The sequence below is a fragment of the Terrapene carolina genome, unplaced genomic scaffold, assembly GCF_002925995.2.
Source record: "Terrapene carolina triunguis isolate 2854851 unplaced genomic scaffold, T_m_triunguis-2.0 Scaffold189, whole genome shotgun sequence".
NCBI lineage: Eukaryota > Metazoa > Chordata > Testudines > Emydidae > Terrapene > Terrapene triunguis.
Window position 1 is genome coordinate 17,580,068 of NW_020664540.1, and position 23,820 is coordinate 17,603,887.

Below are 23,820 nucleotides of genomic sequence, written 5' to 3' on the forward strand. Positions count from 1 at the left end.
TCCTTTCAAAAATGTGTACGGTATTTCTGTACTGGCCTCACCAATCCCATATACAGATGTAAAATCACCTTCCTACTCCGACTAGCTACTTCCCTGGATGTAAACTGGCTCTGATTTTTGCCACAGCATTGCACTAGGAGCTCATGTTGAGTTGCTTGTCCATTGTGACCATTAAATCCTTTTCAGAGTAACTGCGTTGCAGGATACAATCCCCTATTCTGTAGGTATGACATGCATTCCTTGTTCAGACATGCTCTAATTTTGCATTTGACTGTACTAAAATGCATTGGTTTGAATGGGCCCAGTTTACTAAGTAGTCCAGATCACTCTTTGTGACTGTTGTTCTCATTGTTATTTACTACTACACCAATCTTTGTGCACATTTTATCAGCAGTGATTTTATATTTACTTCCAGATCATTGATGAAAATGTTGACTAGCATCCGGCCTGATACAAATTCCTGACAAACCTCTCTAGAAACACCCACAGTTGATGATGGTTACCCACTGACAACTATTTTTGAGATCTGGCAGTTATACTCAGTTCTTAGTCAATTGAATGTGCACTTTATTTATATTGTATGGTGCTAATTTTGTAATCAGAATGTCATGTAGTAGTAAGTCAAATGCCTTTTAAAAGCCTGTGAATTACATCTTTGCAGTTATCTTTATCAACCAAATTTGTAATCTCATCAAAGAATTAAATCATTTGTTTGACAAGACGTATTTTACATAAAACCATGTGAACTGGTACCAATTATATTTCTAGCCTTTAATTCTTCATCAATTAACTCCCATATCAGCTTTTCTATTATTTTGCTTGGGACGGACATTAGGCAAACCCGGGCCATACTTACTCAGGTATTTTTGAATATTGACATGACATTAACACTCTTCCAGTACTCCAAGCTTTATTTAAAAATGAATGGGCAAGAGATCTCCTTTGGCAGCTCTTTTAGGACTCTTGGATGCAAATTATCCAAGTCTGACAATTTAAAAATATTTAACCATAGTAGATGTTGTTTAGCTACTTCTTTAATTACTAATGGACAGGAAAGTACTTCCTCATCTTCATGTGATATGAGTACATCAATCCTGCTTATTTCCAATTTCAGAACAAAAGTATTTATTGAACATTTCTGCCTTTCCTGTATCATTATTTACAGTTTTACCACCTCCATCTAGTAATGGACCTAAACCGTTGCTATGATTTCGTTTTGTTCCCAATCTACTGAAAAACTCCTTATTGCCCTTAACCCTGCCAAGGCTGGATTATTTTCCCCTGATGTCTTTATTTTCCCGTATCGACTTTTAGCACTTTATCATTCAATATAAATGTTTTCCAATGTGTTACATATTGCTTTATTTATTTATTCCTACTTGCAGCCTTTAGTCTGCCACAGAACTTAGATGGGCTGTTAACCGAAGTCGTCGTCTTTTTGCATTGTGGAATTGTTGGGCTTTTGGCCAGCTAATGAACTCATTTTAAGGAACTCCCAATTTTCATCCACATGTTTGTCCAATTTTTTTCAGTAACTCAGTACTTGCATTCAATCTTCATATCGAGCCGTGAAGTTAGTACAGAAACAGAGCTCTTCATTTGCAATTAGAGCAAGTCACTAAGTTGCTGCAGCCTATACATTTGGGTGTATTCAAATTACATAACCTATTGATCGTGTGTCTCCGAAACATTTCATTGGCTTCTTATGATTGAATAATTCAAAACTGTACAGAATAACATAGTGCTGACACCAGGACTGTGTCCCTGCAGAAGTTTGGAGCCCTGCTGAAAACCATGGGCCGCTAGAACGCCGTTTTACAAAAAGAAATGGTTGCAAGCCTTTTTTATAATGACAGGAAAAGTGTTGGGCAACCCCGGTGTGTTGTAGGGCTCGTTGCCACCTTCCCTATAGTATGACCCTATGAAGCAGAGGTGACTCGTAGGGCAAGGGCATGCAGAGTCACGTGCCCCACTCCCCAGATTTGCTGCTTGGCTTGTTGTGAGCATGCTCACAGGGACTGAGCATGCTCAGTAACACTGCTGAAGCTGGCTGCCCTTTCTCTGCCCTCCCTCCGCCCCTGCCGGGGTCATCTCTGCTATGAAGCAATTTCAGTCTTAAAAGTGCCTTTTCTCTTTTCCAAGGCTCGTTCTCTTTGACTGCAATTGTCCTGAGTTGTTCAATTTAAAAACCACCACCACAACAAAAAACAACAACAAAGACTTTGTAGTCCCACGGGCTGAAGGAAAATCATGTAGCAAATGCAGGCTGTGCAATCTTGCACTTGTCTCCATGTGGGGGGGTTGGTTCCCCATTGAAGCTGTAGGATTGCATGTGGGTTGCCGGATTGGGTGCAGGGCTCTGACTCGTGGTGATTATGCTGCCAGGCTGTGTCTATAATCGATAACATTTCTCCAAGCATTTCTAAACGTTGGACATTAGCAATGTGCATCATTGTCCAATGCCGATTCCCATTGTGCCCGCTCACGTCATTGCCCTGCAGGTCATGACATGTTTGTTCTAGTTTTGTTTCAAACAGTTTTTGCTTAGATTTCTGCTTGTGCAAGAGTTTCAGGCTTTCTGGAAGGAATATTTCCCATACAGTATTTAGCATGTGTGCGCCATCTGGGTTTTCACTGTCATTTGGTTCAATTCAAAGTTTAAAGACTGAAAAATTGGACCTAATGGCAGCATCAATCTCTGTGGAAAACATAATTCTGTGATTATTTGGGGGGATTAATAGACTTTTTAACTTAAAACATCACCCCATGACTTCAGTTTCATTTAATAACTGATTAATCCCCTTACTCTTCATAATTCGATAATAAAAATACAAGTCTTATTGCAAAGCAAAGGGAGGAAAATACACCTTGTGCTGAATCTGTTTCTATTGTGCTAGGACCCCCCTGAGATTTCCTTCTGCATTTCCCCTTTGCTAGTTAATGAGAACTAAAGTCAATAGCTTCAAGACCAGACTGTTGATCGGCTTGCTCCTTCAAGTGCTGTTGGAGAGAAAAAAATGCACACATACAGTTTTAACCAATTACAAAAAGAAGTCCATTTGGGATTTTGAATACAGATGAGTGGTGATTCAGCTATGCATTGAAATCAGACTTCCAAGGCAGCCTTGACTACAGTATAGGAATGCCATTTTGATCAGATAGCTTTAAAATGGCCTTCTTGAGTGAAACTAATTTGGCAGTTGCCATTCCTGGGTAGTTACAGCCTGTAGCAAATGCCTGGTAGCACTACAAAATATGTTTTGTAACTTTTTATATTGCCGGAGCAAAATGCCTTCTTACATAATAATCCAATAGGACATTTCTCTAACCCGGCACACTAATGGAACGTGTAGCTGAATGCTCAATGAAAGCGCCTCACTACTGTGCAGAATAACACAGCGTTAGTTTGTCGTTTCTGTTCGTGCTGCTTCTGTTGCTCTCATGCAGCTGGAGAGATTTTCTACTGCCAAGGACTCAATCAGTCATTTTCTGCCGTGAACCTTTTCCATTAAGTGGACATAATGAAAATGGTGTGGCAGGACCTTGCCCTCTGTTGCAGTCCTGAGCTTTGACTTTTTTGAGATTTAAGATGATAATTCTTTTAAACCCCGTGGAGATAAAGGCCCCATGCTGCTAGGCATGTACAAACACACACTACAAGAGAGCGCCTGCCCAAAAGACTGGACAGTCCTACTAGACGAGAGATGACGGCAGTGTTATCATCACTGCCATTTTACAGGTAGATATCAGAGGTACACTGAGGTTAAGTAACTTGCCCAAGCTCATATTGGAAGTCTGTGGCAGAGCTCAGAATTGAATCCACAGCACCTTAACCACAGGGCCATCTTTCCTCAAAAGAGTAAATGAGACGCAGTTCCGTGAGAGGACACGTTTCAAATTTCCACTCTATCATTACTATGTAGTGTGTTAATGGTATTGTCGATCAACAAAGACTGGGGAGCCACTACTGTGTGATACATTCTGCATTTCGCTGCGGCTATAGGCAACCAGGTGTTTTGGCCTTGAAGTTTAAGCAAACTATTTTCCGTATTTTATTTGCCATTGAATGAATGAATGGAGGACATAACATTTCAGCACTCTCCTTCCTTTGCAAATGGCACTCTGTTATAAAATAACCTTTAAAAGAAAAACAAAATCTCGTTATAAAATGCCATCCTAATTTGAAACCACTGTTTCAGAATTTGTTTCTGTGATGCTACCTCCAATATTTTTCAGGGTAGAACTCAGGTAGCATTTATTTAAAATCCATGCACTCTTACCAAGAATTATTGTACGTGTTACTTGGCTAGATGTATGGCATATGTGTTTCGTATTAATCGAGATGCTTTCTCCAATGTGCGTGCAGCCACTGGTCTTACTACTCAAATCAAGATGTACACCTTTAACGAGCAGCTTACGTATTTATGGCAGCCGTCTATTTTTTAGCACTGATTGGCCCCGATCCTGCAAACATGCAATGGAGCAACTGGGTTCTCCTGGACCCGATTCAGCAACGTACTGGAGTATATGCCTAACTTCAGGCATGTGAGCATACTCCCACTGACTCCAGTAGGACAAGGATCATGCTGACCGTTAGACATATGTTTAAGCACCATGCTGAATAAGGGCCTGGAGTTGTTCCAACTGATTCAGTGGGATTTCTCACATTTGCAAAGTTACTCAGGTGCATAAATCTTTGCAGGACTGGGGTTGTAATTTGTGGATGAGTGGGTAAAATCAGAATTAACTGAAGAAATCCTACATATCCTAGAATTTAGTGTGTGTGTTCGTTTTTCATGGGCGTCTACACATTTTTCTAACCAATTCAGTGTGTGCCGAATTAACACAAGCAATCACTGTGTGCGTGCAGACTGAGTGATTATAAGTCTATGTGGAGAAGCAGGCACTGTTGGGTATGCAGTCACCCCATATGAATACATAGCGACAGTGAATGTACATGCAGATTGGGAGCACACCTAGATTTACCTGTCTACACCTAGCCTTTTGGAACCCTAAGTGCCTAATTTGGAGAAGCAACTTCCTACGGGTCGTTAGACGTTTTAGTAGCTAGATGTCTATCTGCCACTAATTGAGAGTGGAACATTGCAGGCTGAGTTATTTGCGGGTGGAAAATTGTGCAACATAAGTTAGTAAAGGTGGCTGGGAGGGGGGTTATTTGTATGTTTTTCTTCAATTTAGCCATTATGTTTTAGACAACTTACCAAAATATGATAGTAAAATAACACCGCATACAAAGGAATTGTCTCCCCCTTTGATAGGAGATAGCCAAGTGTCGGAAGCGTATCGGTATCATTGTTTATACAGGGCTTTCCCACTACGCAATTTAACCCTAAATTTCTTTATTAAAATCTAAAGGCCAAATGGTATTTGTACGATTGTTCTAAACGTCACTAAAAACCTAAATAATAAGTGATTCCTACATCCATATCATAACACACATTCATAAGCATTTGATCAGAAGAGTCACAAAAGAATCAAACCCAGGGATAACGCTTTCATCCTGGTTTGCTCTAGTATGATCAGATAAGATCTGAGAAATATCCCTGGTTTTTGTATACAGTGCAACAAACAATTGATGGCGTATTGATTGTCACTGTCTTTGCTAAAACCAGGTTTTGGCCAGTTTTGAGTCCTGCTGATTCAACATGCAACTATGCCAAGTTAGTCGATTTACAGGTCATGCTCCAAGGGCTAATTTTCCTTTTTCACATTTAGAGGCAGGCGCTCTCTTGTAGTGTGTGTTTGTACATTTGTGAAGTGTGGACTTGGAATGAGAAGAAACTCTGTTGTGGGCTCCAGGGATGCTTAAATTGATACTGCAGGAGTAGGAAGTCTGTATTTTAATTATCAGAGGGGTAGCCACGTTAGTCTGTATCCACAAAAAGAACGAGTCCGGTGGCACCTTAAAGACTAATAGATTTATTTGGGCATAAGCTTTTGTGGGTAAAAAACCCACCTCTTCAGATGCATGGAGTGAAAATTACAGATATAGGCATAAATATACTGGCACATGGAGAGAAGGGAGTTACTTTACAAGTGGAGAACCAGTGTTGACAGGGCCATTTCAGTCAGGGTGAATGTGGTCCACTCCCAACAATTGATGAGGAGGTGTCAATACCGAGAGAGGGAAAATTGCTTTTGTAATGAGCCAGCCATGCCCAGTCCCTATTCAAGCCCACATTAATGGTGTTAAGTTTGCAAATGAATTGTAGCTCTGCAGTTTCTCTTTGAAGTCTGTTTTTTAAGGGTTTTTTTGTTGAAGGATGGCTACTTTTAAATATGTTGTTGAATGTCCAGGAAGATTGAAGTGTTCTCCTACTGGCTTTTGTATGTTACCATTCCCGATGTCTGATTTGTGTCCATTTATTCTTTTACGTAGAGACTGTCCGGTTTGGCCAATGTACATGGCAGAGGGACATTGCTGGCACATGATGGCATAGATCACATTAGTAGATGTGCAGGTGAATGAGCCCCATGATGGTGTGGCTGATGTGGTTGGGTCCTATGATGATGTCGCTAGAGTAGATATGGGGACAGAGTAGGCAACAGGAGAGTCAAGGGCAATTGAGAGTCAAGGGTGTCCAAAGCCTGGGATGAATCTTTTTGTTTGTAGCTTAATACATATCTAACTAGCTAAAGAGACATCTGCCTTAAAAATTTTCTATTTTATTACTTTAAAGAAACACAGATACACTCACATTATCCGATAAGAGGCAAAGATAAAACATTCTCACCAAATAACATCAAACTTCTCTTACGATGCAAATGAAAACAGCTTGACTAATTATTCCCAGGGTTTGATCAACAGTGTTTTATCTAAGTGAGATTAAGAAAGAAAAAGAGATGAAATTGTTTAAATGAAACATTATTCACACTTAACACCATGAATGGTTTTGAAGTCATTTCTCTTGTGGTAACAGCTAGGAGCCCCAGTGGTGGGAAGGGACCCCATTGTGCTGTACAAACACAGAACAGAAAGACGATCCAAAGAACTGACAATCTAAGAGTATACACTTGGGGTAGTAACTGTTCTCGGAACGGATCCCAAACATTCTCATACTTGCCTGTTGTTTTTCAAGAAGATGTGCAGTCTTGGTTGCTTACTTGTGTGTAGGAGACACCTTAGGATCTATGTAAGCCCTAATTTTGTTATCTGAGTTGTGTGTTTTTGTGCTTTTTTTTTTATGCATTTCCAGATTTAGATGACCCGATAGTGACAGTTCACCAGAGCATCGGGGAAGCAAAAGAACAGTTTTACTATGAGAGAACAGTGTTTCTCAGGTGCGTTGCTAACTCCAACCCACCTGTACGGTACAGCTGGAGACGTGGCCAGGAGGTATTACTGCAAGGGTCGGATAAAGGAGTTGAAATCTACGAACCCTTCTTTACCCAGGTAGGAATCAAGGTACAGTATTTTTCTTTTCCTCATAATATTTTCACCCTTACATACACAATATATTGACCCTTTAAAGAACAGTTCCCTTCTTTCCATTTCAGGCTTCACATCTGTTGTTTTCCCCCACCAAAGCTGATCGGATAGCTATACTGCATGTTGTAGGGGTTTTCACAAAAGGGTTCATTTCAAGAGCCTGAAGGAGTTAGAAACTCACTCTTATCTAATTCCGGTGGGAGTTGGGAGCCCCCTCTCTTGCCTTTCCCCCCCTTTGTGGGTCCTAGCTCCAAACAGCTTTTTACAGGGGGGTGGAAATTTCAAAAGTGCCTATAGGGCAAGATTGCATGTGCTGTGTGTATCATGTCTGTGTGTGCTGTGTAATGATGACATGCCTAGGAGTTACTGAGTGCCTTTATTTTTGTAAGCATCATTTAACATAGAGAAAACTCTTTCTATTTTGAAATTGTTGGGCTACCCTCTAAAAAGGAATTTAAGTCAAAGGATAAGAACGGGTGGCAAGCTCCGCTGCAGGTGCAAACTGAAGTAGCTCCTTTGAAGTCATTGAAGTGCACAAATTAAAGATCTGCCCCTCATCAGACTGTTATTTCCTACCTGTGCCCCAAATAATTAACGTACCGTGTCTCTGTATAGAAAGTTACAGGCGGAAAAGCCTTTCAAGGAACAACTCTCTTACTATATCTGGACTCTCACCCCTTTGAACTTAATTTTTGGGTCCAGATTTTGGAATGAAACAATTTTTGTAAAAACACTGGCTGGAAAAATAGAGAAAGCTGCCGTTACTCAGAAGTGTCCCTACCAATAAACTCTGGCAACTCAGGTGTATTGGCCACCACAACTGCCTATCAGATCACATTTTTGAACACATTTGTATTTCTGAAGACCGTAAATCAACCCCAGTATGAAAGTGAGGGAGAAGGAGATCCAGTCTACTGAAAACAGTTTGTGTGTGTGTGTGTGTGTGTGTGTGAGAGAGAGAGAGAGAGAGTTTTGAAAAATCTGAAAAAAACACTGAGGAAAGAAACAAACAGCTGCCCGTTCAGTCAGAGTTAGAGCAGAACAATCCTAAATAATTCTGCGCTATTGACTTGAGAGCACCATAATTTTGGCTGTGTATTACACTGTGTATTGCTAACATAGCTTGCAATACTACAGAGAAACGTGTAGACTGGAACCTTGCAGAGATGAGAAATAGACTGGTAGAGTACCTTTCCTGGACTTCTGAACGCAATGAGATTATTCTTAATTTATAATCTATGGACCCAGTTTAGCTACTCTGTGGTCTGTTTTCTAGTGAACGCCAAGGTGTGGATTGGAGGGTTTTGAATGGCTCCCGCTGAGATGGGAATTCTTGACTAATCATACCTCAACATGGCAATGTTTACTATCATCTCGTTTGTTTAAAAAAAAATCTGGTTCCTAGGTTATTAGGAACACTCTTGGTAAAACCTGTGTGTGTATTAAATTAGTAAATAAATCAGATTGTCATGTTGATCGTCAAAAGCTTACCCATAACCTTTCTACATTTATTGGTGCTCCGGTTGAATTAGCGCATCTATCTGTGGGCACATGAGATTTGATACACAAGGGGACAAAATGTAATTAAAAGTTCGAGTCATACATGTTTACTGCGGATACCTGCATAACTGGTTCTGCTGATGATACAGTAGCAGACAGTGAGAGCTGATGTGAAGAGGGATGAGCGATTTGACGTGAGAACATTAGGGGATTTGAATTTGAGATGGCATTTTCTTCTTGATAGCTTTGAAGCTGGATTATCAGTCCAAATCAAATGAAGTGTAAGGAAAACAAATAGTGAAATGTTTTCACTTTTCTCTTCTGTTGTTGCCAAAGAGAGGAGGGGTGAAGGAAGCAGCATATTTTATCCGGATCTCCATTTTATGCCTGTTTCCACTAACCTTCCTATTTTATTAAATAAAAGAAGATAAGGCAATAATGTGGTTTATGTTTTATCTGCATTTTAGGAATCCTGCCACTCAAATTTAGCGCTAGATTTTTAAAACCAGAATTTCTGCAATTCAGTTGTTAACAAGGATTACTTACTCTAGCAACTGTGTGTGGGGGGTGGGAACCCCATCATTCATACATGTACTCCTGTACTAAAGCAGTTCAGATAGTGAATTTTTTAAAGCTGTAAACTTGCTGCGCAATTTTTTCCCTACGGATTTTCTTCATCATCATCATCATCATTAGATATTGTAATTGCACAGTTCAATTATAAGATTACATTTGCTGTATTTACACTAATTATATAATTAGACATAATTACACTAATTACACAAATCAGCTAAAATTACTTTTAACAAATCATAGAAATTGACGTAACATAAACCACATTACAATTGTGAGATTAGTCCGCAACATCAAAGAGTTAACAGCTGAGGCTTAAACTTGCAAGACTCACTAACTGACAGTGTCTAGGGGCCTGATCCACAGTCCATTGACTTCCACAGTCATCTTCATGTCAACTTAAATGAGCTTTAAATTGGCCCCTATGTCCCCCAGATATTCCTGAGTACGTTGTAAGGTATGAAATCCTGCATTCCCGCCTCATGCAGAACTACATTGGTCTCTGAAGTTGACCAAAGAGATTTAATAACTGTGTTAACTTCCATCTCCACCACTGTTTGCTGGTCACCCATATTGATTCTTCTTTGAAAAGGGGTACAGATTTCCCTTTGTATATTGTGTGCATTTGAACAGTCTAGTTTAAACTCCTGTTCCTGCAAACACTTATGCAACATCTGCTTAACTTTCACATTTAACTTCACTGGGACTACTCGCATGATTGTAGTGAAGCATGCTACGTTATGTTTGCAGGTCTGGGACCTAAGGTTGCATTTAAGGCTACCTCTTCCTGAATGAGCCACGTGCACCATTTATTTCCTTTTCATCTCCTTTTGCTTATTCATAACGTGCAGTATTTTTGAATGCAGCCCATATAGCCATCCAAATCCTTCCTATTTAACCCTGTGCACTTGATGTTTATGCAACCACTTTGTCTCAATAAAACTATACACCAGACAGTAATATTAACAACAACTGAATGGAAATCATGTAATGAAGAGTTCTTCAGTATTTGTCTCTTTCAGTTTGTAGGCCACTGCATGCCTGCTTTATTCAGCGCTTCAGTTTGCTTTAGTGGGAGTTCTGCCTGAGTAAGTCAAAGAGGATTTGTCCCTTTATGTCCTTTTATTTTAAGAACTGATGCCGTACTGGTCAGATCAATGGTCCATCTATTCCAAAAACTGTCTCTGACAGTGGCCATTACCAGAGGGAGAATGTACAAAACAGGGCTATTTTGGAGAGATCCCGCCTGTCTTCCCTTCCCGGCTTCTGCCAGTCAGAAGTTTAGAGTCGCCCTGAGCATGGGGTTGCATCCCTGATCATCTTGGCTAATAGCCATTGATGGATCTCTCCTCCATGAATGTACCTCGTTCTTTTCTGAATCCAGTTATACTTTTGGCCATTGCAGCATCCCATGGCAATGAGTTCCACAGGTTAGTTGTGCATTGTGTGAAAAAGTACTTCCTCTTGTTTGCATTAAACATGCTGCCTATTAATTTCATTGGGGGACCCCTCACTTTTTTGAACACTTATTCATAATTTTATAGACCTCTATCATATCCCCCTTAATCATCTATTTTTCTAAGCCAAACAGCCCTAATCTTTTTAGTCTCTCCTGGAATGGAAGTCACTCCTTACCCTTGACCATCTTTGTTGCCCTTCTGTGAACCTTTTCAAGTCCCACTGTATTCTTTTTGAGATGGGGCAAACAGGACTGGACACATGGAGGTGTGGGCACACCGTGGATTTATATAGAGGCAATTTGATATATTCTGTTTTATTTTCTTTCCCTTTCCTAATAGTTCCTAACACCCTGTTAGCTTTTCTGAGTGCTGTTGTGCATTGAGCTGAAGTTTTCAGTGAACTATCCACGACTGCTCAAAGGTCTCTTTCTTTCTCTGATATAAACTCAGATTAGATATCTGTTGAACGTGGGGAGTCTTGAGCTTGAAAAAATAGTTTTGTTTCTATGCTGGCACTAATTGCATATGCACGTTTTAATACAACTTTATTGTATTTAATTTCTGTTTCTGTGGCGCACTGTTAACTGACAATGATTTACCATAAAAATGTTACTGTTGTAACTGTTTTTTTCCCAATCTGCTGTGCTTCACGTTTCTGTTTCTTATCCCCATGATGTCTTTATTTTGTATTTGATCTAAAATTGAGTATTTGCATTTAGCAATCCTTCCTGAAGACATCTGGTATCACTTTGCCAGGGAAACATAAACACCTGTGTCTTTTCTATCAATGATATAAGATTTTGTATATTTTTTTCATTAAGGGTTGTTTTCTCAAATGTTTTTGTTTGCAGGTTCTCTGTTATGCCCAATTCTTATAGTATTTTATATGAAAATTTCCTGCCTGGATGCTATAATTTTCTCTAGATCCTGTCGAAAAGAGCTCTGTTATTAAATACTCTGTTCAGATCTTTGCACCATAATTTGCATAACTGCTGTCTAAAAATAAAATCTCTAGGAAGCCAGTTTTTAAAGGAAAGCAACAGGAACCCTTTTACAGTAGCTTATGATTTTTCATTATACCGGTTTTATCTCAGGATGCATTACCTGAAATGATATCCAGTCAGCAATTGTGACTTCAAAGCTGCTGCCAAAACAAGATTTTTCTTTCATTTGTTTAAGTGTATGTGGGGGAGTTAACCTTTTAGGTCATGCCTGTATGCGTTTTTTACAGAGCATTTTTTGTATGCAGCTGGGTTGGTGAAAATCAACTTTTCTTTCTGGACAGTTCCAACTTGTCACCTGCTTCTAATTAGCCATCCCAATACAATAGTCTTGCGTCCCCGGCAGTCTGTCTCAGAAAGCTATGATAATCTGCCTGTCCCTGTGGCTTAATCTCGTCCTAATTTACCTTTCTAATGTGTGCAGGGGGAAACAAAGATATTGAAACTAAAGAATCTTCGGCCTCAGGACTATGCTAATTACAGCTGCATTGCTTCAGTGAGGAGTGTGTGCAACATCCCTGACAAGATGGTGTCTTTCAGACTCTCCAATAAAACAGGTATTGTGTGAAACTATCTACTCTCCCAGTGGATCTGCTACTTGTACAGTGTCTTCCAAATGTACAGACTGCACAGGGTTATGCTAGAATTTACAATATGTGCCGATGCACAAACCCACCCTAAGCTATGATCTATCTAGAAGTGACGGGCAGAAGCAACAACATTCAGATATTCATCCAAAATGCCCTGCGGTTGGAGTGTGTTGGATCAGGGATTTTGATTCATCTCCTTACATGACAGGGGACAGCTGTGGAATTTGTATCAGGATCTGACTTTCCCTAGCATTTGGGGGATTTCTCTATTATCTAGTTTGATAAATATGCATACAAAAGTGTTGCATTTAGTGTCCTCAAAGAATACAAATAATAGCCACTTTTTATATAAAAGTATCCTTAATATATTGTTTAGAAGTGATAATATACGATTAACAAATGTAAGTGTGTTACAGACATGTGCTATAAACACAACTGGAGAAGGTGCTGTAGATGGTAATAAGCCATATATTGATCTGTTGAACTCTATTACAGTCAATTAATCATTTATTAAAAGAACTACTAATAATTTTAAACCTTTATAAACGATTTATATATTTACCCTTAATCTCAAGTCTAAAAGAAAGAGCTATGGGCCAGGATGAGTGGTACCTTACTCTGTGAAAAGTCCCAATGGCCTCAATGCGACTATTTGTAGAGTTGGATATTATTCAACAAAAGTAAGAGGATCACAGTCGAGCCCTATAAAAAAATCTTGGGTGGAAGATTTCATAAGAACCCTCTAGATGCTCTGTAGAGCTAGTCAGGAATTTTCCATCAGAATGTTTTGGCAAAAGAAAATGTTTTTTTTCTTCAACATTGATTTTTTTTTTTAAGAAAAAAAATGACTTTTGCCAATGTTTTGATTTTCTGTTGGGAAAATTGAAACAAAATATTTAATTTCAGATTGGGTTAACCCAAATCAAAATATTTTGTCAAATTGAAACATTTTGTGTTGGATCAGTTAGATATCAATCAGTGTCTCCTGAGTTGCCACATGGGAATTACAGTTCATGAGCCTCATGTCCCGGTTGTCCTCTATGTTTGGGCCTCCCGTCTGGACTACATCTCCCATGATGCATCACAGTCTCCCCTCTGGTTGAACTGGCATGATGCATCATGGGAGGTGCAGTCTAGTCAAAATAAATATCAAAATATCAAACTTTCCCACAGGACAAACTTTTTGAATTTTTGACCAGCTTTCATGCTTTGTATCAATGTTGATTAGATAATTTGCAAGAAATGTTTTTTGAACTGGAAGCCAAACGCCAAACAGCAAAAACCTTGTGTTAGCTCTGTTCAAAGTCAAGAGTAGATAATTAATAACTTCAAGTAGATGTTTTCTGGAGAATTGTTGGTTAGCAAGTGTCAAAACATGTTGAAGATTGCAAGTTAGATTAAGTGAGGTTATGCTTTAATAATATATGCTGCAAGGGCACTGAAAACAGGTAATGAATGAATGAAGCTGCCGGTTGAAGATTTAATAAGGGTTCTGCATGGATCTAGGATGAACTACTCATTTTATTTACATTTGCACATTTTCCCATTTTTCTATAGTCACGGCTCGATTCCAAAGTGTGACCATCAGCTTATTTGTATATCTCTGATGATTGCGAAAGTAGGTATAATGTCAGAGACCGAGGGCCTGATTCTGCTCAGGTGTAAATCAGGAGTAACTCCATTGACATCTAAGGAGTCACGCTCATATAAACCCTGCGTGAGCAGGAGCAGAATCAGGCCTGGAGATGGTAGTCAGCAACTATATAACCCAATGGTCAATCTGTACTTTGATTCCCCATTGCTATGCCTGGTCCATAGATTACATCCCCAGCTACATACAGAACTTGGCTCTTTAGCTTAAGCTATAGACACACTCCTGCTTTCTGCTCTAGCGGTCTCTAGTTCAGTCCCCAGTGTGGTGGCCAAGATGGTGGTGGTTGCCTCTTCACCAGGTGAGACCAGCAGACTCCTGCTCCGAGCTCTCAGACATGCTATTTAAATGACTGTTGCTGTAGTATATTTTAGCACTGTTAGAGAAAGTTCCCTCGGTGAGCTTGTTAAAATGGGTCCATTAGTGGGGGCACACAACTTGTTCGGAAGTATCTGGGGCCGGCTACCATCAGAGATGGGATTAGAATAACTAGTTAGTGGTTTATTAAGAACTATGAAAGATGTGACAACTGGGCCAAAACTTGCTTTCATTTACACTGATGTAACTCCTTACAAGTTAGTGGAGTTTCTCTGGATTTATACTAGTGTAACGGAGCAGAATCTGGTGTACTCAGTGTCCATTTGATTCAGTTTCTGCATGCACATTTGTTCCACCTTTCTGTATTTTTATTGGTATATAGCATGGAGCTATTTAAAGAGGAGTAACCAAAGAAGAGAAACAGTCATAGAATCATAGAATATCAGGGTTGGAAGGGACCTCAGGAGGTCATCTAGTCCAACCCCCTGTTCAAAGCAGGACCAATTCCCAACTAAATCATCTCAGCCAGGGCTTTGTCAAGCCTGACCTTAAAAACCTCCAAGGAAGGAGATTCCACCACCTCCCTAGGTAACCCATTCCAGTGCTTCACCACCCTCCTAGTGAAAAAGTTTTTCCTAATATCCAACCTAAACCTCCCCCGCTGCAACTTGAGACCATTACTCCTTATTCTGTCATCAGGTACCACTGAGAACAGTCTAGATCCATCCTCTTTGGAACCCCCTTTCAGGTAGTTGAAAGCAGCTATCAAATCCCCCCTCATTCTTCTCTTCTGCAGACTAAACAATCCCAGTTCCCTCAGCCTCTCCTCATAAATCATGTGCTCCAGTCCCCTAATCATTTTTGTTGAACTCCGCTGGACTCTTTCCAATTTTTCCACATCCTTCTTGTAGTGTGGGTCCCAAAACTGGACACAGAACTCCAGATGAGGCCTCACCAATGTCGAATAGAGGGGAATGATCACGTCCCTTGATCTGCTGTCAATGCCCCTACTTATACAGCCCAAAATGCCGTTAGCCTTCTTGGCAACAAGGGCACACTGTTGACTCATATCCAGCTTCTCATCCACTGTAACCCCTAGGTCCTTTTCTGCAGAACTGCTTCCTAGCCATTCGGTCCCTAGTCTGTAGCAGTGCATGGGATTCTTCCGTCTTAAGTGCAGGACTCTGCACTTGTCCTTGTTGAACCTCATCAGGTTTCTTTTGGCCCAATCCTCCAATTTGTCTAGGTCCCTCTGTATCCTATCCCTACCCTCCAGCGTATCTACTACTCCTCCCAGTTTAGTGTCATCTGCAAACTTGCTGAGAGTGCAGTCCACGCCATCCTCCAGATCATTGATGAAGATATTGAACAAAACGGGCCCCAGGACCGACCCTTGGGGCACTCCACTTGAAACCGGCTGCCAAATAGACATGGAGCCGTTGATCACTACCCGTTGAGCCTGACTATTTAGCCAGCTTTCTATCCACCTTATAGTCCATTCATCAAGCCCATACTTCTTTAACTTGCTGGCAAGAATACTGTGGGAGACTGTAACACATCCATTGCTTTCCCCTCATCCACAGAGCCAGTTATCTCATCATAGAAGGCAATTAGGTTAGTCAGGCATGACTTGCCCTTGATGAATCCATGCTGACTGTTCCTGATTACTTTCCTCTCCTCTAGTGCTTCAGAATTGATTCCTTGAGGACCTGCTCCATGAAGAGGCAGTCAGAAGGGGCTATAAAGTGACAAGCAAATGTAGCAATTCTGATGCATGAAAGTGGTGGCAAGTGAAAGTCAGCTCAGCGGCTTATTACAGAGCCTGTGTGTTTAGCATCACAGACAACGTCACTAGTCTCCATCAATCTAGTCTGTAACCAATACTGGAGGAGAAAGTTGTTGCCAAAGATCACATTGCGGGTACTGATTAGAGAGAGGGCTGGGTATAGCAAAGACAATTTGTGGCAGTGTTATGGGGGCTTAGAGGACTGGGCAGCCTAGTGGTTAGCGCGCCTGGCTTCTGCCCCTTCCCCCTCTCCCCGATAGGATTGCCTGTTCTTGATCGTAAGCCAGGAATCTCCAGCTTTCCACCCTCATCTGGGCCTCGTCTCTTAAGAAGGTGTGATAGGGAGACTCGGGTCCTCTTCCTCCACCTGGGTCCCGGCCCAGGTGGGAAGCAACACCGGCAGGGTCTTCCCTGTAGCAAGTCCCAGTTCGCTTCCCTGGGCTACTTCCTACCCATAGGTCCTTTCAGTTTGGGGCATGGCTGCCATAGTCCAACCATTCGCTCAGCAAACAAAGAGTCCAAATGAGCAGAGCCCTGCAGGTCCTCAAAGGGGAGGGTGGTTGGAGATGGCCCTGCCTGTGAGCCTTACTCACTCTGTGGTCCCCTCCCACACTCAGCCTTCTGTCTGGCTTCCTGGAGAAGGGTTCCTCTCTCCTGCAGCCTGTCTACCACCTTTGCCTGCGTTTCTGAGCTCCCGTCTAACTTGCTCCTCCAGTTGGAGCATGCTCGGCAGGCCCGGAGGGGTGGGGCTATCTGGGCCCAGGCTTCTCTCTTAACCCCTTCGGGTCCTTCGCAGCTATTTCTCCTGCCAATGGTTCCTTCAGTCCTCTAAATTCTTGTGCACACCTCTAGTTTCCTTCCCCAGCTCTGTGAAGCTTGAACACTTGCACCTTCCACCCACAGAATGTGGTCCAATACAATTTGGTCCTCGCTCACCTTGTCTGTCTCATATCCTGGAACCAGCATGGCTACCGCAACACTGCAAATGATTGTACAACGGACATGCAACAGTTGTATTATGTTTTGGTTGTGTAGAATAGCGCCTAGGCCCGAAAGGAACCAGCCAAGCTCAGAACCCCATTGTGCTGGGCAGTGTATGAACACTACCCACTCGACCAGGCTGCCTCTTAGAACAAAATCCTAAGCACCATTAGTGTGAGTGCCGCGACCACCCCCTCTCCCCCGAGGCCAGGAATGCTGCCAGCTTTTTTGCCGCCCTAGGCTGCGGAAGGTCCCGCCCCTGAAATGCCGCCCCCGACAGATGCGGCGGAAGGTTCCGCCCCCGAAATACCGACGACGACCGGGGCGGCTGAAGAGCCGTCCGCCGCGGTTGCCGCCCCCCAAATGTTAGCGCCCTAGGCGACCGCCTAGGTCGCCTAATGGGTTGTGCCGGCCCTGAATGAGGCTGACAATGTAAAGACGTACTAACGCCGTACAGACTGGACAGAATGCTCTGAGAGCTGTGGGGAGGGCAGCAGTGTGCAAAAGGTGTGAGAAGGTCAGTTGGGTTTCTAGCATCAGAGCACTTGGCATGTGCTGAAAATAGGCAGTGCTGCTCTTGGCTAATGTAAGAGTGTTCAGGTCAATAGCCCTAAATCTGATCGCCAGAATATGGCAGCGGTGCCGGCATGCTTGTGGCTTTAACTTAAAGGCAGCTGTTCGGCAGCCCTTGTTCCCTTTCAGCAGCATTGTCTCATTTGAGCAGTCCCATTAAAAGCACTGTCTCGACATTTATTTGACCCCTCACCCGAGTAAGGGCTGCTGCAGAATCAAACCCGACTGTTCTGCAGCAAACTCGATGGGCTATCCTGACCAAGAGAGGCCTCTGAAAAACGGCAATTTGCCGATTCGCCTAGGAGACACTGGACCCATATTCTGTGCTGGCTTGCAGTCGATCCACGCGCATTGGGCTTCACATCAAATGGGGCCCCTCAAAAGGCCACACAGTGCTCTTATAAATCATTTGTGTGCATCTTTCAACCCCCCCGGAGCCCCTACTTGATGCACATTCCTAATTGTCAGTGTGCCTTTCCCCCGGGAGGCAAGGATCTTCGTTTCCAAGGGCAGGGAGCAGAAAGAGTGCCAATTAGATCAGTCAGTCAAGAGGCACTTTCCAGGATGCGGCCACTTAAAGGTTGCAGGGTGTTATGAGCTGTCTTTTCTAATGAGATCTGATCCTTGTGCCACTCAGGAGCTCTCTACTAATAGCCAGCAGTGAGTAGCACGGCATAGGCGCAGGTGTGTGGGATCTGGGGCCTGCATCTGCTGCACCGTCCCCACCTTTTGGCACAGAGGGGGGCAGAGAGTATGTCAGGAAGTTGTGTGGGGGGGACAGGGTAGAGGAGCTCTGTTGTTCTGTGTTTATCCCCTACTGGCTTGTAGGGGAGGGTCCGCTAAGGATTAGTAATTAAGGAGCCGGAACAAGATCCCTGGTCTTCAGGATCCTTCCCCTTCTCTGGCTCTCAGCACTGCTGCATTTCTCAGGGTTCTTTGATGGACCTGGCTTCTTGTCCTGGCAGACACCACCCCGCCCCCCACAATGAGGGGCAGCTCCAGGCACCAGCGCAGCAAGTGCGTGCCTGGGGCGGCAAGCCGCGGGGGGCGGTGTGCCAGTCGCCGTGAGGGCGGCAGTCAGGCTACTTCCGGCGGCATGCCTGCGGGAGGTCCGCCGGTCCCGCAGCTTCGGCGGCAATTCGGAGGCAGCTACGCCGAAGGCGCGGGACCGGCGGACCTCCCGCAGGCATGCTGCCAAATCGGCGGGACCGTGGACCTTCCACAGGCGTGCCGCCAAAGCCTGCCTCACTGCTGTGCTTGGGGCGGCAAAATACATAGAGCTGCCCCTGCCCACAATGCACCTGGGAATGACCCCTTCTGGCTGCAATGCTCTGCCTCTTCTCTGTGTCCCAGATCCACTTCCGCTTAGGTTCATTGCTTTGAAGTCACTGTCTCGCGCCTGCTTTTTCCTGTTCCGTTTTCACCAACTTAAAATAGTTCCTTTTATTGGCAGAGCCACCCAATAGTCATGGCTTCATCTCATCGCCCACATAAGCGTCTCCCTTCCCGAGGCTTGCCTGTCTAGTGTCCCAGATCAGCCCGGACCAGGCTCTGGCTAGCTAAGGGTGCTTGCTGGAATGTGTCAACCCTGCAGCCGGCTCAGCCTGCGTGTAAAGACACAGGGTTCATTAATTCTATTCTGTGTCAAACATGAATCGACAGATCATAGTAAAATGCATGACTTACCGCTTAATCTACAGAGCCAGGGAAGGGGACTTTAAATACAGGTGCTCAGATATAATAATATGCATTGAGACGTGCGTGAGTTCCTTAAAAAACGGCATGGTTCCTTTGAAAGCATTAGGGAAGATACATAATATGTATCCGTAAGTCCACATGGCTCTTGGATTGCTACAATGATAGCAAACATCTGTAGGGCACTTGAAAGGGTTAAATAGGTAATGAGGCCATTTTAAATATTGAAATTCTGTGCTTCAGATAATTTTTTGGCATTAATATGATGAATTAAAAATAGATGGAAGTTTTGATCTTAATCTACAAAGCTTCCTCGGTGCCATAGATTCATTTGAAAATGTATCGGTGTGGATTAATCACATCGGCCTAGTTAGATTGCAGGGGTCATGACTAAAATATAACGTGGAGGTTGGATTCCAACAGCTTCCAGAAAAAGAGCACTTTGGGTACGCGTTTCCTAGCTGTAGGCAGTGTGGTGTGGATGATTTAGTTGGGGATTGGTCCTGCTTTGAGCAGGGGGTGGGACTAGAACCTCCTGAGGTCCTGATATTCGATGATTCTATGATACGCAGGGCTGAGAGCCCCTCACTACCACCTGCCCGTCGTAGCATGAGGGAGCCTTGTCTGTGCCTGCCAGGGGTAGGCTCCCCATCTCCACCGGCCACAGACACGCCCCAACTCCACGGGCAGCACATGCCCTCCCCGCTAGGTATGAGCAGGGCCCTCTCTCTCTAGACTAGCAGTAGGCACGCTCCAACATCTGAGCATCTCCTTGGAATATCCGGCCCCTCCTCTGCTGGACACTGGCAGTATTTACAGATTTGCTGCTGCCAAAGAAGCAGTGCACCCCAGCTTACCAGTTACCCCTCAGATCACTGCTTCTCTTCACGCACAGCACTTCGGTATGATTACAGGGAAAGCAAGTAAAGTTTATTTAACAAAGCCCAGAGATTCCAGTGATGGCAAGCAGACATTTTGGAAACAAACGGTTACATATCCAATAAAATCATAACATGCATTCCAGAGCCTAGACTTAATTAACGAGAGCCTCTTATGTCTGATGAAGTATTGCTCACCAGTACTTTCGCACTAGGCAGGCTGTAATACCTTTCCCATGATACAAGATATGCTGTCAGCTTGTCTCCTACGTGAAGGATCCAGGGTGTTCCCTGCTATACCCTCACAGTCCATTGTCTTTGCTCATAAACAAGATCCCTTCCTGCTATTGATTTCTTCCTGTAAAAGTCCTGTCTTGTAGATTTTGCAACTTTTCTACTGCTGTGAGGCTCAGTATGCAAACAGGTCTCCATTGTGAGACATACAATGCCCCGTGCACACATGACCAAACAGGGGGATAAGCGTCTGCTTGAAAGGAACCTGCTTAAGACATATCACTTCCTGATCACCTGCTTTAACTCCAAGGCTTTGAGAACATAATTTCCAGTATAGATACATAACTCCTTAAATATTATCCATGCATACATTTTGGAATGATTATGATGACTACTAGGCTAGTGGCTTTTGATAGAGACCTTACATGACCCCCTTTGGTAAATTTAGTGCGCATCTATATGACCCAGGGGATCTCTGTAAACTCTATGTTCCCCTCTGCCTACTGCTAGCTGGCATCAAAAGGTTCCTGGGTCACACAGAGTTAAACTGAATCATAGTTTAAGCTGGCACTTTATCCTCTGTGGTAGGAATCAAATTGGAAAGGTTTCCTTCGCTTCTAATCTCTCCATTAAGAAGCATTCTATTTTGTCTAACTTATATTGTCTCTGTTCATCCCATACAACGTTACAGAATTATTTCATTTGAAAAAAATAAATATTTCTCTTCACGAGCCATGGTGTTCTCCAGGAATATGGTGACAGTACATGAAAATGCTCTGCGGGTGTCCGAAATCCCCAGATAAGAAATGTAGCCAGTATAATAGAACTGAATGCTGAGGCTGGGGATGGTATTAGCTGTGTAGTAGAAAAATAAAGCGACTAATTATAGATACTTACACTAAGTTTAACATGATATGCTAGTGGAACCTATTAGTACTGCTGTATTTTAGGGATCATCGTTGTTTTCCATACAAGACACATTTTATCGGGTTTATAAAGCAGTCATAAAAAGGTCCTTCCCGCCATTTGAGAGCTGGCCTACAGATTCTCATTTTGGGGATATTGTGTTTAAATCATGATACGTTTCCGATTGGTGCCTCTATCTTTAAGTTAAAGAAGGAGCAAAGTCACAATTGGGAAATCGTTGGAATTTTTAACCTTTAATCTTTGTTTTCCCCACTTCTGCAATTCAAAACCAGCTTTGATTTAATCGGAATTTTTGCAGTGAATGATTTTTAAAAATATCTGCCAGCATGGTCTGTTGTTTATGGTTTATGGTTTGGATTTTAGCTAATATAGAGCCTGATCCTGCAAATGGATCCATGCAACTAGATTCTGGTGCCACAATGAAGCACCACTGAAGTCAAAGGGGCTCTGCTTGGGCAAATGGCTAAACCCACATGGATCTGCTTACAGGACTGGGTCCACGCTGGGCATGAGATGTATATTAGGTCATGACTTATAGTCCCATACCTTATTTTTTACTTATAATTTTTATTAATGTTTCCAAATACAACAAATGCACCAAAATACCAGATTCATCATAATACACAAAGTAAACAAAGAGGGTTAGGATACAGGGAGGGGAGGAGAAACGACATCTCTCTCTTCAGAGTCTACGTTAATCATAGACCTCTAAAAAGTCAGCCCAAATGGCTTTGAATTTATTGGGCATTCCCTTTCTGTGGAATGTCAGTCATGTGTTAGCTGTCAGGTTGACTGTATCACCAGCCCAGGCATCAATATTTGGTGGGGATCGGCTTTTCCATTTTTGCCGAATCAATTTTTTAGCATCCAGAGCTGCACGTTGGGACCACACTGCCTTGTTTCCAAGTAGTCCCCAGGTATCAGGAATATGTGCAAGAATGAAACTTAAGGGGGGGGGTCCCAAATTAGCATCCAAAATAAAATTGGTCCTTTGACCCACCTCACACGAGAAATTCTTGATCTGGGGGCTAACATATGAGCTGAAACATATGAGCTAATACAGCACTAATAGAGTCACATTTCCAACAGTGGTCAGCATTTATGAGGCCCATTACCATTAGCCAGCATATTTGAAAAAGTGTCTTTTGGTGAATAAGCCACAGTCTCAGGTCTATCGTAGTTTTTTTAACATTAGATAGACTTGTGCTCCATTGGGTTGGAGATAGTTGTGTATCCAAATCTCTGCTCCAAGCCAATCTCAAATTATCAATCTTTGGCAGGGTTTTTTGGGCCAGAAAATCATAAAAGGGATACCACTGGCCCAGTAAATCCAGGAAGTCTCCTCCACAATAATAAAACCTTCTTGAGCTTCTGGAGTACCCAATGCATCTGGCCCAAATGTATTCATAAGTAATGCTTTAACTGGAGATATTTCCATGCTCCAGAGCAGGGTAAGCCAAACTGCTGAAGATCTACAGATGGTTTAAATTTAGCATTGTTAGCTAGCTGTGACACAGTCATCATTCCTCTGTCCATCCAACCTGTCCACGAACTTTAACCGTAGGATTGCTCTATAGTTCCATATTTTCAAGCAGTCTCTTGCTTAAGGGTGACTGAATTTTTGTGCACCTTTGACTTAGCTGCGTAACCCACCCTCCAGCCCAAGGTGTGCATGTCAGAGTTGCATATCCTTGTGCATATGCAAACCTAGGTTCCCCTGTGTCAGGGCATTTGCACACCCCTTGGGAGTGTGATGAAGTGCACACAAGCTTAGGTGCAAACCTACTTGAAAATTTGGCCCATAACTGTATCTCTTTTTGGCAGTAAGAGGACCAAAATGCAAAGAGAGACAAAAAGACATATTTTAAAAATTAGAAGTCAAATCCTACTGAGGATAGTGGAAAGGAGCATAGACTCTGGCAAATCAAATGTAAAAGTATAATTAGGCAGGACAAAAAGAATTTTAAAAACTAGCAGAAGACACAAAAACTAACAGCAATTTTTTGAAGTATATCAGAAGCAGGAAGCCTGCCAAAAAATCAGTGGGGCCTCTGGACAATTGAGGTGCTAAAGGAGCACTCAAGAAAAACAAGGCCATCATGGAGAAGCTAAATTAATTCTTTGCATTGGCCTTCACTGCAGAGGATGTGGGGGAGATTCCCACACCTGAGCCATTCTTTTTAGGTGACAGATCTGAGGAACT

At 42.6% G+C, this 23,820-nt stretch overlaps 1 protein-coding gene across 2 annotated transcripts in view; it reads left to right on the plus strand.

Annotated features, from left to right (window-relative positions):
• Nucleotides 1–23,820, plus strand: part of MDGA2 (MAM domain containing glycosylphosphatidylinositol anchor 2) — a 636,169-nt gene that overhangs the window by 334,116 nt on the left and 278,233 nt on the right. Inside the window, exons 4-5 of one of the 2 annotated variants that reach the window (XM_026654284.2) lie at nt 7,218–7,426; nt 12,409–12,541. In XM_026654284.2, coding sequence (XP_026510069.1) covers nt 7,218–7,426; nt 12,409–12,541 — 342 coding nt within the window. The remainder of the gene's footprint in view (nt 1–7,217; nt 7,427–12,408; nt 12,542–23,820) is intronic. The other variant, XM_026654285.2, reaches the window with a different exon arrangement.